The sequence below is a fragment of the Rousettus aegyptiacus genome, unplaced genomic scaffold, assembly GCF_014176215.1.
Source record: "Rousettus aegyptiacus isolate mRouAeg1 unplaced genomic scaffold, mRouAeg1.p scaffold_m13_p_14, whole genome shotgun sequence".
NCBI lineage: Eukaryota > Metazoa > Chordata > Mammalia > Chiroptera > Pteropodidae > Rousettus > Rousettus aegyptiacus.
In genome coordinates, this window is record NW_023416289.1 from 24,983,911 (window position 1) to 25,001,083 (window position 17,173).

The 17,173-nt window shown below is 38.5% G+C and overlaps 2 protein-coding genes across 3 annotated transcripts in view; one reads left to right on the top strand and one right to left on the bottom strand.

Annotated features, from left to right (window-relative positions):
- Window positions 1-1,961: 1,961 nt before the first annotated feature.
- MPHOSPH6 (M-phase phosphoprotein 6) lies at window positions 1,962-16,418 on the bottom strand. Its single transcript, XM_036231515.1, has 5 exons — window positions 16,320-16,418; window positions 11,620-11,732; window positions 5,431-5,521; window positions 3,051-3,145; window positions 1,962-2,634 (listed from the first exon to the last, which is right to left on the bottom strand). Exons 1-5 carry the CDS (start codon window positions 16,416-16,418, stop codon window positions 2,502-2,504), a joined length of 531 nt encoding a protein of 176 aa, XP_036087408.1. The 3' UTR covers window positions 1,962-2,501.
- Window positions 16,419-16,537: 119 nt separating this feature from the next.
- Window positions 16,538-17,173, top strand: part of CDH13 (cadherin 13) — a 1,315,977-nt gene continuing 1,315,341 nt past the window's right edge. The window contains exon 1 of one of the 2 annotated variants that reach the window (XM_016165971.2): window positions 16,538-16,922. The gene's annotated coding sequence lies outside the window, so the exon portion shown is untranslated. The remainder of the gene's footprint in view (window positions 16,923-17,173) is intronic. The other variant, XM_016165972.2, reaches the window with a different exon arrangement.

Here is a 17,173-nt window from a genome sequence, read left to right on the forward strand (position 1 = left end):
CCTCTGATAAGGTTAATACTAGTGTCTGGGCTGAGTGGGGAGGTCTTATGAACCAGGGTACCAGGCCGACATCCGAGGAAGGAGCACTGAATGGTATCAATGACTATTACTGAAACACTAGCCTCTGCTGGGATGAAGTGTTTTGGGGTGACAAAGCAGACAGAAAGGACCAGGCTCCTTCTTCCTCCTCTAGCCTTGTCATCTCTTTCTGGGCCTCTATTGGCCAATCCCAATAAGGAACCAGTTTGCAAAGGAGAAATGGGGGTTTTGAGCCCTAGCCCTGCACCAAAAGCTGATACAGAAGGGAGAGTTTGAATCTGGGGAACCGGTTAGTATCTGCTACAGTCCGTCTCCTTGGGCCATTCAGCATTGACATGGGCACACTTCTAAACATGATTAAACTTCCCACAAGAAAAACAACTATTTCTACTTGACAAATTGCAAACATCCTTTGTACAAAAATTTTTCTTACTCTTTCTCCAAAATGAGACCAAGTCCTAGTTTCTCCCAGTATCAGTTTCTGGAAGATAGTTACGCTGTCATCTCATCTCCTGACTATGTTACTTATATTTCCTAGAATTTAGTTACAGACCCATCTGAATATTCTGCCATGTAAAGACTAAATAACAAAGTTAACCCTCTAAATCCTATATACTATAAGAGGAATGAGAAATTAGTACAAATACACCAAGAAAGAAAATATGCATAACTGGTCACTAACTTGTTTCTGCACTTGGTCACAAGCCTGTAGTTAATAAACTTCATTCTTTCTCTCCATATTCCTTCCATGTTTTCTCTTCCCTCAGTCAGGATCTTCAGATATTCCACTTTATACCTTGAACAATGACTCAAAACTTCATTACCTAAAAGGTCTAAATCATTCCTGCCTCTTCGAGGTGGCTGTAGTTTTCTATTAAAGTTTGTTACTGGACATGGAAATGCTAAAAGATGTCCGTGGGTCCCACTTATAATTATCCATCACTCATCGTGTAGGAATAGCACAAATGCCCTTTTGTTCCCAAGATCACATGCATTGGCCAGGAGGGTAAATCCCTTTGCCTGTTGGTTTAGAGGTAAAATGACCAGATTGTTTCAATTTATGTCTTAACGAAACCAATGTTCCCTGTTGGGAGCACTCCTCCCTCAGAAACCCAGACCTCCAAACAGAACTCGAAATTGAAGGATAGAAAGCAAAACATCTGGGAGTGGGTTATTGGGTTTACCTCTGCTTGATTCCAGACCATACATTCTGACTACGATGAGAGCAACAGCCCCATTGAGTGGTCACTGATGCAAAGCATAGATTACATTTTCTAAGATGGAATGTTGTATTCCACTTAGGGCCATAGCTGAGTCTTAAATAGACCGTTCCACCATTCTATTATGTCTGCCGCTCCTGTATGATGGGGTATAGGCTAAGGCCAGTGAATTCCAGAGGCACAAGCCCATTGCCCCATTTCTTTTACTATGAAATAGGTTTGTCTATCATACTCAATAGTGTACAGACCATGAGGGTGAATAAGACATTCCATAAATTCATGGATTGTTGTGCTGGAAAAGCACTGGGAAGAATTTCTGGCTTTTGCCCCAGGATGTAGAGAGCTGGACGATGCACTGCTTTCACCTTCACAATGAAAAACACCAGATTAACTTCAAATTCATGACTTTTTCATAACTCACTAGAGAACTGAGGTCCCAGGGCAATCAAAATCTAAGGAGATTCAGAGAGAGGAGACACGTACCTCATTTAGCTGCTAGAAACAAAGTGAAATGAAATCAGTATTTCTTAGAAGTCCTAGGTATGCATCTCCAGACAGATGGAGATACACACTTATGTAGATATAGGTCACCATATTCTAAAGTGGGCGGTTTTTTAAAGTTACTAATTGGATATACTGAATTAGACTAAAATTATTATTTGAAAATACAAGAGAATAGAAAAAGTATGTGAAAACAGATGCTTATTACAGAACAATTATTATTTTTTTATTAAAGGCTTTAAATAGAAAAAATCGTAATTCCACAAACCAACAATGAATTGGTAATATGCAAGTACTTCAGGCTGGATGTGTTTGTTCTTGATGAATTTAAATATAATAAATTTCCATAACATTTGATTTCAAAAATGTATGTATAAATTGGCTTGACGTGATTAACAGTATCAAGTAAAATGTAAACATAAAAACGATTTAAACACTGGTATTAATTTATCAGTCAAATCAAGGTCAGTGACTGGAAAAAACCTTGAGGCCAAAAAAATCTTAGGAAGCAACCATGTACCTATGTACATCTGAAGATCAAAAGCTAAAAATCCACTCTTGATGAATACCACTAAGCAAAGGATGTATAACATCCATCACACATCTGTTTTAAAAACAGCATGTTTACAAAATTATACATTACGTCACAATATCATTAACTACAGAGAAATCATTGGAATGAGTTTCAAAAAATGTTAACTCTAACAAGGTATCCCTGAGCCATATCTTAAGGCATCCATTTTAATCTTGGGGCTTTAAGAATGTCTTCTTTGATTTATTTGGTTTTATGTCTCCATTCTCATCCTCTTCATAATTGGCACGGTCTCTTTTTTTGGCAAACTTTTTTCCAATTGTCCCCACCAAGGTCTCGTATCTGTTAAAATGATATATAGCACACGTTTCATTTCAAATAAAAAAGGTAGGAATCAAGTTTTGTTAAGAATATCAAACCAAATATGCAACAACAACAACAAAAAATGATTAAAATAAACCGTCCGATTTAAAAATTTATGAGCTTCTCTAAGAATGATTAAACTCTCCACTGATTTTTGTTTTTGTATTATCTAAGTGAATTGAGGTGTATATTTAAAATATGTATTAGAAGCAGCACTGGAAATGAGCCTTCAACTGCCAGCCTGTGACAGGTATGAATCTATCGCAGGCCATGTCAGAAAAGTCAGAAACAGTCATGTTCCTGCTGAGGTAGAGACTGTGGGAACGAGGAGTGCACATTTGAGAGACAATGTATATGGGGCCCAGATTACAAAGCTGTTCCAAGGTAACGGTTACCTTCTAGCCATTTCTTCATCTGACACGTCGAGCTCCACTGTTTCATCTTCGACTTCTTCTGCTTTGTTCTTAGCATTCATCTGAAGCATTAATTTCTGAAAAATACAACACTGGCTATCAGGACTAAAAAAGGCTTGTGAAAGGACCTGGTGTCAAATGTATTTGAAGGTAGAGAAACAGAAGTCACAGAATCTACAGGACTACCCAAAATTGATAAAGGATTCTCTATAATACTTAATTCCATAATATGCTAACACGAGTCAGCTCTGAATTAAAAAAAATAGTAAGACAAAGCCCCTCTAGATTAGACTTGCTGTTAATGAATTTAAATTGTATTTTAGATCATAAACCTTATTATTAGTTACTTATATCTAAAGCAGGCACACTACTAACATACTCTAGTGAGTAGAGGAAAGAAAAAGTAAACTTAGATTTCCTCTGAACTTCCTGTCTTTGAGCCAAACATGATAAGTACTATAGTCAAGAGTAATCTTAAATGCATTTTTTTTGGTGGTAGTGGTGCTGGGGGCAGCCCATTACTGGATGGAAGAACTGAAAGGCTGGCCCTGGTGTAACGGGGAGGACCTGCCTCACCCTCAAACATGAGGGTATCCAATGTATCCCATATGATGTCCATGTTCTATGGGTCTTTCATCTATCTCCTGCTCACACTAATTTTTTCTTGATAGTTACCCTTTGAGAGATTTAAAAAAAAAAAAATGTTTCTTTATAGCAAAGGCAGAATGAGGAGGGGAAAGCAGACCAGAAGCCAGTCTCAACTAGCTTTTCCAACATTTAAGGGACTGAAAATAAAATAATTTTTGGAATACAAGCTCTGCGAAGGCATACACTTGGGTGGGAACTGCATTTCCAGTGCCTCAAGAGGGCTGATGCACCACAGGCACAGAATATTTACTGAAAAAATAAACTCTATGTTAGGTGTCTCTAGAAATACACACAATATTGAACAGGTTTAAAATACATCCTGTTTATAATAAAGTGCTCTCAAGTTGGTATCATTTTTTTCATAACCAGGTACACTGAACTTTTCTGATATTTTATGACAGCTCAGATCTGTAAGCTAAACAATTCAAAACTTTCCGCCAGAGAGAAAGTACTCAGTGCTACAGAGTGCTAGTAATTAAAGACATTTTCTAATGACCTCTCACATGAAATTCTGAGGGCACTATCAACTCCTATTCCCATGTACCAGACATATTTTAGAGTGCCTGTCTACCCACGGCCCCAGTCTTTGGCCATCACATCCTCATAATCTTTGCTTTTTCCTCCTTTTGCTTCACTGCCTTCTTTCTCTTCTCTGTCTAAAGATTTAAGCAAGTCAAAACAAGGAAAGCATATATTAAAAACAAACACTTCTAGTGTTGATTTTGTATAAAGTAAATTTAACAGCTTAACTATCATACTCTCTCAAAAAAGGGGGCTGGGGGAAGAAAACCAACTTATAATCTTTAAATAAACTGGCGATTAGCTTGGTTAGCTGTGGTTCTCTACAGGCATTCTTAGAGAAGTGTTTTTCAACCAGGGAGATTCTGCTCCCATGGGACCTGTGGAAATATCTAGAGACAGCTTTGGTTGTCACAACTGATTATATGTGTGTGTGTGTATGCATGTGTGTGTCTGCATGTACACTATTGGTATCTAGCAGGCAGAGAATAGAGGACAGGGATGCTGCTAAACATGATCTGGCTCCATATGTCAATGGTGCCAGGGCTGAGAAACCCTGGCTTCAACTGTTAGTTATAAAACTAAAGCTTTATATGACAAACCTCCATTTGGTTGGTCAAGTACATGACAGGATGCCTTTTAATAAATAGCCAGAGTTCTAATATTTGTTAAAGGAAGGTCTGTGCTTCTTTACAAGCTCGAGGCAGGAAAATTCAAATGAACAGCTTAGTCATAAGGTGAATGTTTACTTTTCAAACAACCTTCCCAAAGGATTCCTTTAAAAATCTATTTACAAGCTTGGATTAAAACCTGTCCATTAAAAAGTCAAATTACTCAATTTTTAAGCAACATTTTTTCCATTAGAAAAGATACATTTATAGATGCCAGAAAATAACTTTTCATAATAGCATCACATAAATAAAATCCTGACATTCCTGTGAAAGACCTGAGCTGAAATTCTAACATTTACACTGGCACTGTCAGGGACTTATACTGTTACATTAAATTATGTACTCAATTCTACCATAAACTAGACTGCAAGGCCTGCAATTTCTTTAAATAGCTATGGCAATATTTCAAGACATTATTTTCTATATAATGAAGAGAAATGATACCTGGTGAAGAAAAACCTAACCCCAATTATTAGCAAAAAGAATTGTAAAATTTTAAAATTTGAAGCAATTATATTTAATACCTCAACTTCAGGATTAAATCCTCTGAATGACATTCTGCCATAGAGAAGATCTTCACATAATAAGAAACTCTGCTCTTCTATTATGAAACTCCTAAATGGGAAAATAAACCTTTATTAATAGCATGTCTACTTATAACAAAGCACAGCAAATATGTCAAGATTTCAATGAAAAATCAGTCATATAGTTCTCAGAATCAAGTAAAAATACAGTAAGATTTCTAACGTAAGGTGAGAAATAAAAACTGATTAATTTGGCCAGCAAAGGCATTAGGAGACAAGAGCTGCAGACTGGATGTACGGCCTCTTCTAAATACTACATTTAATTTGTATAAATGCCTACATGATGTAGGGACCTACAGTATTTAAAATAAACCTGAATATTTCCAAACTTGTAGGAAAGTTTCCTTGATGTTTACAAGCCCCATCAAGTTCTTATTAAGTTATTATTAAATATCCAGAAATCAAAGTCCTGGGCAGCTTTAAGAGAGTTTAGTAGTTGGAACACCTGCCTATAAACAATGACGGACCCTGGATGACTTAAGGAATTTATTATAGGGCTATCTACTGAGTATCTCACAGAATCACTGGGAAAGGTGGATGAATAGAACTGGACAATGGGCAGAAATAAGGGTGGCTAGGTGGTTGATCCAAAACCAAAATCATGCTATGAAACTACCCTAGTAAAAATAATGCTGCTTTTGCTGAGAAAGCTAAATACTGGACACCAAAGAGGGCATTGGGCAGGCCGTTGTTACCCCAGTAACAGGATGCAGGTATGGATTCTCCTCTGAGTTACCAGTTCATGACCCTGGTCCCAGGTGAGCATATCTGACTATAGTCTAGCTATCTATCAGAAAGCATACTAGGAAAGCAAATACTTGGTCTTTATAGCTTATTTGGTGGAAAGTAGACCCTGCTTCTTATCACGACTCACTTATTCATTCACTCACTCAGGAAGCACTTGTTAAACTGAACTGTATCCCAGGCAGTTCTAGAAGCCAGGGAGACAGTCATAAATAAGAGAGCCTCTGCTTTCATGGGGGGTTACATTCTAGAGGGTGGTGCCAGATAAAAAATGATTTATAACATACAATGGATAAAAAGAAAGCAGGCTGTTTTACTCCTGGCCATAAGGTAGTAATTGGTACCAAACTAGCCCTCCTAGGGTAACCAATTATAAAACAGGACAAAATGGGAAACAATAAACAAGTCAAAGCATAGGACTATGATGACTGAGAAAGGAAAACCAAATGAAGTTAATCTCATGAATTCCTACCTTCTGACTAGAGGCAATTTGTACACTGTGAAGCAGGGAACAAGAGCTCAAACAGAGCCTAGTCTTATTGACCTGAAGAGACAAACTGAAATTTAGGGCTACAGAGGTGGCTAAAATATATGGGTAAAGATACCAGAACAAGGAAGATACCTAAAGGAATTCTGGGACCTACATATTGAGGTCCCTTGACTCTTTCACTGAATACTAGGCTGTGTGTGTGCTGGGTAAGTTCACAGTGTCGACGGAAAAATAATTATTTCCAGAAGGAGAACAAGTATCTGGTGCATTAATTTCCTTGGACTGTTATAACAAATTAACACAAAATTGGTGGATTAAAGCAACAGAAATGTATGCTCTTATAATTCTGTAAGTCTGAAAACAGTTTCACTGGACCAAAATCAAGGTGTTGGCAGGGCTGAGCTCCCTCTAGGAGCACCAGGGACCGGTACTCCTATGAGAATCTAATGTCTGATGATCTGAGGTGGAGCTGAGGCAGTGATGCTAGTGTTGGGGAGCGGCTGTAAATACAGATGAAGCTTTGCTTGTTTGTCTGCCACTCACCTTCTGCTGTGCAGCCCGGCAGGCCATGGACCAGTACCAGTCTGCAGCTAGGGGGTTAAGGACCTCTGCTCTAGAGGCTCAAGGAGAAAGTTCATTCCCTGCCTCTCCAGCATCTGTTGACAGCCATCATTCCTTGGCTTATGATTACGTCACTCCCCTCTTCTGTGCAAGGTCTCCTATTTGTTCAACATACAATTCCAGGGTAAATTTTCCTTCCCAGGTATGGTGAACTGGAAAATGGTCCCCAAATAATATCCAAGCCTTCGTCCCTGGCTTCTATGTTACCTTAAAGGCCAAAATTGACTTGTAACCAAAAGGGAGGCACACAGTAAGGAGGCCTCCATGACTAGAAAGGAGTGAGAAGGTAAAAAACGATAGGTCTAAGTTACTTTCATGATAACACTGAGACACTGCCTTTTTCACTACATTGACATTTGCCCAGTGGGTAATTACGGCTACAATCATATCTTACTATGAATTAAAGTAGTGATACTAGACTGTACTAGCAATCACTGCATTGTTCATTGCCGGCTTTCGCAGCTAAAAAAAAAAAAAAAAGCCAATAACTATGTGCTTGCTGAAGTAGTAAAAATTTATTGTGATTAATCTCAGCCCTTGATTACACTTCATAAAAATATTCTTTACACAAAATGGGAAGCATATATATAAGGTACTTCTGATAACTGAAGTATGATGACTGTATTGAGAAAATGCACTTATGTGATTGAGTTATGAGTTGAACTAGCTACTTTTTTCTTGGTACACTATACCTATGCTTATTCAGACCTGGGTACTTGACATTTTCTTAAAAATGAATAAAGTAAACTTATCACCTAAAAGGAAATAAATAATAACACTTGTTGCAATAACAAAATTCAAGCTTTCAAGCAAAAACTAGAATTCTGAATGGCTTATATATGTCATTTTGGGCTCGACAGCTTCCCAATACTTAAAGACTTTTTTGATGAAATCCATAGTGATATTAATGAATGTGATTTTTGATACTGTACAATGATATGAGTTATTTGGAAAATCTATATACCTCATTAAACTAATATATCCCAAATGAAAAATATGTTATGAAATTACACATGGACAAAAGATCTATTCAGAATGTAAGATGGACCCATGATTATAAAAAGTTCAATAATGTTTTCAGATTCTACACTGTAGTCAACTCTTAAGAAACTACTACTTATTGAGTTTTGGAGTAGCATCAAAGAATTATCTGAAAAAGCTATTACATACAACACCCTCCCTTTTCAACTACATCATCTGTGTGAAGGTGGACTTTCTTCATAGACTTCAACCAAAACAACATACTAAATTAGGCTGAATGCAGGAGTTAAAAGGATGCAGCTGTCTCTCTATGCCAGACATTAAAGAGATCTGCAAAAATGTAAAACAATGCCATTCTTCTCTCGCTAATATTTTGTTTTGTCTTGGAAAAGTTATTTTTCACACAAAATGTGTTATTATGCTAACACGTAATGAGTTTCTTAAATATTTAAAAAAACACTGCTTAAATTTCTTATATAAGTATTGTCGTGCTATAAACTACTTTTTGTGGATTCCAAATAACTTTTTAGGAATGTAAATTGTCCTTGAGCCTGAAACTTTGAGAATCACTGTTCTGTAGATTCTTCTCTCGCTGGCCTTCTAGTCCAGCCAGCAACTCACTTCTTACAAGACTGTCTCTCCTTGACAGAATCTAAATCCAGGCATATATTCTCCTGATCTTGAACTTCCAGATTCTAAAACTGTGAGAAATAAATTTCTGTTATGAATAAGCTACACAGTCTGTGGTTATTTTTATAGTGGCCCAAATGAACTGAGACATTTACCTCCTAGGAAAAAAATCTAAAGGTCATTTTTCTGGGAACAACATGCTGTATTGGGGCGGAGGTGGGGGTAAAAATACTGAAAAGACAGAAATCGTCCTGCCCTTCAATAAGCGTAAGTAATAAAATATCTGGGACACTTCCTGCAAGTTTAGTCAAGGCATAAAATTATAGCTCATCACCAATAATGGTCCCTTTCTACACCCTTGCTCCTAAATCCATACCATTATCTTCTCTTCCACATAACATCTTCCTTTGAGAAGCTGTAAATTTTCTTAAGTACACAGAGAACAAGCAGAGAAAACAAAGTACCTTTCTTTCCATCCCTCCTGATGGGACATACTTCCTATCTTTAGAGAAGGATATTTAGCTTTCCAAAAAAGATCCAGAGGTCAGCCAAATGAACAAGCAAATATAACATGTGAAAAACAAAAAAGAATTTATAAGGTGTAGAAAGGAAAGACATAAATGCGACTGAAGATAATAAGCAGCACCTTCAGTCATTTGACAAAGTTTAAGTGAAACTACCACACCACAGAGCTTACTAAAGTAACGAAAGCGTCAAGGAGAAATAATACCTATCTTTCAGAAGAATGTAGATAAATTAATGAATGATACTGAGACTGAACATCACTTGTAAATTCTTAATCATTTAGCAGGAAATGAAATGGGAGATCTCTTTGCAAAGTTAATCTTTTCCTTAAACCTAGTTTTCTTTCTTTCTTTGGAAAAAGGCTCTCTCCCTCAAATCCTGATAATTGCCCTGGCGACTCAGATCCTCTGATAAGGGTCATCAGCCCATTGTTAAGCAGAAATAGTGTTAAACCAGGCAGGGCCCTTAGAGTCTAAGGGGGTGGGGAGAGAACTTTAAGCCAAAGGTTTTTCTTTTTACTCTTTAAGAAATATATTAACCAAGACTGTTTCCCTTTACTCACTTAATAGACAAATCAATAATAGAAATTAACAGATGTCTGATTTAAATAACCAGTTTGTATCTTCTTTTCCTTGTCTAGGGACTGAGGTGGCACTTCAGCAGGAAACCCCACCTTGACTGAGGCGCAAAGGGAAAGGGCTCCATGTAACTCCTGTAGGCAGGGACTATGGCCAGCAGCAGGAAGAGACTTCCCTTCCCTCAACATCATCATCATAATAAGAGGGTTCATGGCTCTTATAAAAGAGGTAGGCAAGAAAGTTAGTTAGGGGGTTTCAGGTCTGCCTGCAAAGACACTGAGGTCATCTTATCCTAGAAGGGGTCACCCCTAATCTGCCAATTAAGCAAGCCAGAAGTTACTTTTTAACTCACACAAAGAAACCAGTAGGCAGAGATTTAATGGGACCAGTTTAAGCTAGTCTTTTGTGCCTGTGCACATACCTGCGCAATAAAGACCCCAACGACCTTCAACTCACCTGAGTCTCATTATACCATCATTATATGATGCATATGCTCAGAATTTCATTAATATCATTATAACAGACTGAATTCTGGGAACAAACATGTGCAGAAGGCAAAATGATGAATCACTGAATCCTGCCAATCTTAGTTGTCAATCAAGGAAGCCTACCCCTCTAAGAAAAGTAACCATCCGCAGCAAAAAGGGATAAAAACCCTGAAGTGTTTGTTACCAGGCCTTTTGAGCTACGATTCTCTTGCTCAGGCCCGCATTCATGTCTGGAAGTGTATTTTCCTTTCTAATAAAACCTTTCTTTTCTACTGTATTTCAGTGTCTCGCTCAATTCTTTGTTTGAGACATCAAGAACCTGGACAATGTGCCAGAAGAGGACACCACTCTCCGGTAACAATATGAATCTACCATTCTTTAATTCAAAATTTTTTCTTAAGCATCAACCAAGCATAGAAGTGGAAGAGAATGATCTGGTATATTATCCCAGCTTTAGCGACAACTAAAGTGACACTGGATGACTCTGAGCAAGGTATTCTCTCTTAAGATTCAGCTTCAACTATGAAATGGATGGAATATAGTATCTAGCTCTCAAGTGTGCTGTGAGGATTAATTAAGAGATGCAAAGTGATTAGATTAGTTCCTAGCACACACTATAAACTTAATAAATGTTATTAGCTAAGATGATTGGTATTGACAGTAAAAATTAAAAAAAAAAAAAAAACAACTCTGTTGACATGTCATTAAGAAGCTCAGCCTAATGAAGAATTCTGTTAAACTGTAAAAAAGCTGGATAGGCCGAAGCATACAACAAATCCTTGGAACTTATTATAGTATATTACAGATTCTCATAAAAGGTCCCCAGTTATTCCCAGAGAGATGTGGGCTAGATTCCTTTATTCAATGTAAAAAAAAGAACACTGTTATAAATGATGACCAAGGGTCAGTAAAAATGTATAAATCCAAGTAGAACTCTCATTTGCAAGGCTAACTCCAGAAATGGAATAGATACTATTTCATAGGCTTTATGTCATTGGAATGGTAAGTCACATTTACAGGGATTTCTCTCTCAATGCCCAAAGTGTCATCAAAATAATTTTTAATAACATACTCTTTCTCTTTAAGCTCTGGCAAATCCAAGTACCAGTGCTCTTCACTAATGATTTTCTTTTCTTCTTCTTCTAGTTGTTTCTTGGTTTCTGAGTCCAGTCCCCTTTGCATGAACTGTCAAAACAAAACAAAATTAGTGTCAGCAACTAATTTTTTCAACTTAGGGAAACTCAAATAACTTTATTCTTCCATTTGCTCTTTCATATTTCTCCCGGAATCCCCATGATTGAAGGTGGGGGTGAGGGATCAAGCAGCTTAGCTCTGCCTTTGAAAAGGTCATACTAGGCTAGCAGGGAGCCCAACAGAGCATAAAGTAAAGCAACATGTGTACTTCCTTTAGGATACTTCGAAAAGATCTTTACCATATTTTATTTTTCTGATGTAATGAAACAGGTACCAAAAAACTGCATTCAATAAGTATCACACTAATACTAAATATGTGATACATAATGGTCAGTGAGGGAGGACTAAGGCAAAAGACTGATTCACAGATCAGACAGGCAGGTAGAGACAAAGTGAGAGGGGCAGAAAGAGGACAAAAGACATTAGCTCGGTGACTCTCTTGCTGAATCATGGGATCCACTGATGTTTGTACCTGCTGACCTTGGTCTGGAATGCCCTTTTCATTCTCTTCCACCTGGCTAACTCCTAGCCCTTCTGGCATAGGTAAAGCTACTCCCCCTCTGTGAAATTGTCCTGGTCAGCATCTTTCTCCTAAAAGTTTCCGCTTCCCATGGAACCCTAAACAATCTCAACTCACCACCTTTTAATTTCTTGAGCATCTATCTCTTCTGGAGACCTTCAGGGCAGGAATTGTGCCTGGATTGTCTCCTTAATCAGTATCAGAATAATGAAAGGTGTATAGTAAGGGCTCTATAAATGTAGACTGAAGCAAAGCTACATTTGTAAACCTGCTCTTCATTTATATCTATCCTCCAAAATGCTGGTCAACTCTATGGCTGCTCCGTATTCTAATATTTGCAGCTCAACTCAAAATAGGCCAATAGAGAAAACAACAGTTTTGCTGCTAGTCTCTCCCTAGAATAAACAATAGTTCAATTTCCAGAAGACAGAAGAACCAACCAAGAAGCTCATCAAAGAAAAGTCATAAAGTATCAATACAGGAGAAAATAAATTTAGGAAACACTGATAAGTTAGGTCTAGGATTCCACTGGTTTCCATTTATCACCATTTCTTTCCCTTATCCAGGCTCCATATTACTTTTCTCTCCATTCTAGCTCTTCCAAAAACACAATCATTTTTAGGCATAAGGGCTTTACCAATGACTACTAAATGAAATGAAAAAATTGAAAAATGTTCATAAAATATAGAGATAACATCAAGTTCTGTGAGGATGTGGGGAAACTGCGTCTCCTCCATGGAGAATAGCTTGACAGTTTCTTACCCAACTTAAATGACTTACCATATAACCCAGCAATTGTCCTCTGGGGCACTTATCCCAGAGAAATGAAAACGTATGTTCACTCAGAGACTTACACATGAATATTCGCAACAGCTATATTTGTAGTAGCTAAAAACTGGAAACAACCAAAATATTCGTCAACAGCTGAATGGTTAAAATAAACTATGGTACATCCACAGCATGAAATATTAGTGAGCAATGAAAAGGAAGGAACTATTCATGTACTCAACAACTTAGATAGATCTCAAGTGAATTATGCTGAGTGAAAAAAGCGTCTCAAAGGTTTTATATTGTATGATTCCATTTATATAACATCCCTGAAATAACAAAATTATAAAAATGGAGAACAGATTAGTGGTTGCCAGGTATTTAGGGATGACAAAAGGGAGTGGATGTGACTACAAAGGGGTAGCTTGAGGGAAACTTGTGCTGATGGAAGTTTTGTATCTTGAATGTGGTGGTAGTTAGATGAATCTTCACACAATAAAGTGTATGGAAGTATCACACTCACAAATACACACATGAAGGAGTGTATATAAAATGGTGAAATAAGCTCTGTGGATTACATCACTATCAACCTTCTGGCTTTGCACTGTTAGCCAGCCGGTCCTTATCCTTTTACCTCTGTATCTATATCTTTATCACAGGAAAGAACTGGCAGTTTATGGAAAGCATACTCCATTCTTCCCAGTTCTTCCATGTCTGCTACTCAATGTTACGCTTCCATTTTCTGCCTGTCAAAATATTCATTCGTGAAGGCCCAGAGTACATGTTCTTTGGTAATCCTTTTTTGCTTCTACAATAGCTTTATAAACACTGGCTTATTCATTATGCTTCTTCTGTGTCTCCCAAAAGACTGAGATTCTGCATGTAGATAATGTCCCTTATTCTTGTATTACTGGCACCTAGGCTGCACTTAACACACAGAAAAGTGTTCAGTAAAGGTTCTCTGAATATAACTGATTCTAGACTTGTCTTATTTTTTCCAGATTTCATTTCTTGGATGGTTCTTTTAAACCCAGATGTCTTATTTCATCACTCATATTCTTAGTGGTAAAACTCACCAATCTTGCCATCTGACCTTTTACCTCCTATTTTTAAATCAAGTAGAAATTCTTTGTGGTATACAAAATAGCCACATACACATATACAGAAATACACACATTTCTATATATATAGAAAGGATGGAACACCTGTGAATATTAAGTAAGTCCAGACTTAGGTAGCAATTCAATTCTTCTGACCCCATAGCATCTAAGAACACACTCTAAAACTAGTGATTTAATTTTACTCACAAGTGAGGACTTAGAGCAGGACTTCTGTTGTAAATAAAGTTTTATTGGAACAAAGCCACACTCATTTGGTTCTGAGGCACAGTGGCAGAGTTGAGTAGTTGCAACAGAGACTGGCCCACACGCATCAAGTATTTATCTGTCTCTTTACAGGAAAAGTTCAACTCCTGTCTTAAGAGTCCAAAAGAGCTAAAATCATAGATACAGGAACCTCTGGTAGCTGCTCCATTCTTTCTCACAAAAAATTCCACTCTATCTGTATACATAGTGTCTCCTGCTTTTCTTTCAGTAAGTTCATTTTTATCAAATGACCAAAGCTGTTAACCCAAATAGAAAACCTGGGTTTTTCTCTCTCCTTTGCTTCCAAAGTGTAACTGAGTCTCAACCACTTGTATAGAGGGTGAATAATTATTTTTAAGTTAATTTCTTCATTCCTAACTCCAAAGTTACATCTTTGGTCTAAGCCCTAATCACCCAGCACATTTGACTTATTCCAAGAGCAAAACTGTGAAAATCTTTTCATTGTCTGCTTTATCAATCCATTCCATTTGAATTCTTTGAAATCTACATGATTACAAACCATAAGCCAAGAGAAAACTGTTAAGAATTGTTAAGATTCACATTTTGTTAATATGCATGAAAGAGCTTTGGAAACCATAAATTATACTACGATTTACCTTCCACCCTCAAGCACCCTATACAAGCCTAGTTACATCCTAGCTCAACTCCATTCAAATTTTGCACACACAATACTTTCTCTCTAATCTTTTGAAACATTATTTATGCCATGCTTCCTCTTCCTGGAAATTCCACAACTCTCTAAAAATGACATCTAAGAGTTTACATCTATAAATGTTCCACCACCAGTAGTAATTAAGAACAAGGGGCTCTGGAGTCAGACCGTCTGAGTTTCAGTCTTGTCTACACTATTACTATTAGAAATGACTTTGGGCAAGTTACTTGCTTTTGTTTCAGTTGTCTTTACTGCTTATTAGAGAAGGATAATAACTGAACTCACGTCAAAGGGTTATTTTGCGGATTTCTTAGGGTGATATAAGTAAAGCACTTAGAATAGTGTTTGGCACATACAAGAGCTATAAATGTTTGCTATTATTATTTAAGTTTTAAGGATTGGTTGTTTCCCCTATTTTAATTCCTGTATTCATTCTAGCTGTTTTCCCCATCCATTTTGATATTATTTGGTTAAATTGATTCAATTTGAAATATAAAAATCATTTTGCTTAAACTTGAGTGACACAACTCACTTTCACCTCAACTGTTATAATTCCATCGCAATGCCACTTCAACCCTCTCCCAGATCATCTAAACTTCTAGATGATGGTCTGACTACAATTTTGTCCCGTTGGGTCTTTCATCAACGTATTCTCCACAGGACAGTTAAAGTGACCCTGAAAAGTAAGAAGCACAGCTGAAACCATTTCCTGTGCTCCACAGCTTCCCGAAGTTCACAAGAAAAGAAAAATCTTTAATCTGGCCTAAAATTTCTTGCATGTTATAACCTGTCTACTTTCCAGCTCTGTTTCTTGCTACTTGCCTCTCACACATACTGAATTACCCTTTAGTTCTTCAAGCTCACCACAGACTTTTTGGGTTTTGCCTCTCAGATCTCTGAATTTGCTCTTCCCTCCGTTTATGTTGCTATGCCCCCTCCCTCCCATCTACCCGTCAGTCTACTGAAGGGCCACTTCCCTCAAAAGCCAAATAAGTTCCTGGGGCTCCCGGCGCTTCTAGCATCACCGCACTTAGTACGCTGTATCCTAAAACTGCAGGATTTATGAGAAAATCCGCAGGATTTCTAATTTGGTTCCCAGTGCCTAACGCAGAGCAGGAGCTAAGTGAATGAATGAACGCAAAAGGCCCGCAGGCATCTCAGGTGCCCCTGTATGCCCATCGCCTCGGCCTTGGCCAAGCCTGGAGGACTAGATGGCTCTGCTCTCCTGGCCTGGCTCCCCTGCATCCCCGCACCTTCATGCGCAGCAGATTCTTGGACAACTTTGTCTTGCGCTCGGCCGCCATGCTGACTTCCGCTGTGCTCCGCGACCCGTCACGAGCCCGGCCGCGCATGCGCACTGATGCATACGCTGGGGCGTCCTCTTACGTAGCGCGCGTCTCCCCGCCCCGCGGCCCCGCCCTTGTATCTCGCGGTCGAGCGTGTCCCGGGGTTTTCGCGCGTAACCTCAGGTAGTCTTTACTTCGCCTGGAAACTCGGGATAAGGGCGCGACCGCCCGTGCAGGGGTGAAGGGTCTTAATGCCAAAGGTAGACCCCAGAGAGGCCGAAGCCAGCGGAGGCCCGAGCTCTGGTCGCTGCGAGCTGTTGGCTGCCTTCCGCCGAGGGCTTCAGCCGCGCCCCTCAGGCTCCTCACCCAGCAGAGCGGCCTAGGGCCTGGCAATGACGAGTGGCGCCCCGCTTCACGGACCCCGTCCTGTCGCGCGTCGCTGACTCAGTTGTCCTGGTGAGACTTTTGAGACGGTTGCCACACCTCCCCGCCTGAACCGTTTCTTTCACGTTTCACAGGAAGGGCGAACTTTCTATATTCTCCATTGCTTTTAAAGTCATACTGTGGGAGGTGGGTATAAACCCAGGCAATCTGGCTTTAGAAATACAATGGAAAAGTATGTTAAATTCATCTATTAACTGTTGTATGTGTCTTCGAACTTAAGTGATCTTTCTGTTATATGAAGAATAGCAAGAGATAGATGGTCGAAGACATGAGAAAAAGAACACGACCGTATTTTAATCTAGATAATTGAAAAGATGATAGTTCCAATGTTCTGTACCACCTAAAGACATTTTTCACACTATTCACAGGTGCCACAC

What these genes read in the sequence shown, in the direction of transcription:
- MPHOSPH6 (XM_036231515.1), bottom strand. Translation starts at nt 16,418, where the DNA reads ATGCGCGGCCGGGCTCGTGACGGGTCGCGGAGCACAGCGGAAGTCAGC. An exon ending in CCAGAGCTTAAAGAGAAAGA is followed by an intron (nt 5,522 to 11,619) that starts GTATGTTATTAA and finishes TTTCCCATTTAG; the next exon opens with GAGTTTCATAATAGAAGAGC. An exon ending in GATTTAATCCTGAAGTTGAG is followed by an intron (nt 3,146 to 5,430) that starts GTATTAAATATA and finishes TGTATTTTTCAG; the next exon opens with AAATTAATGCTTCAGATGAA.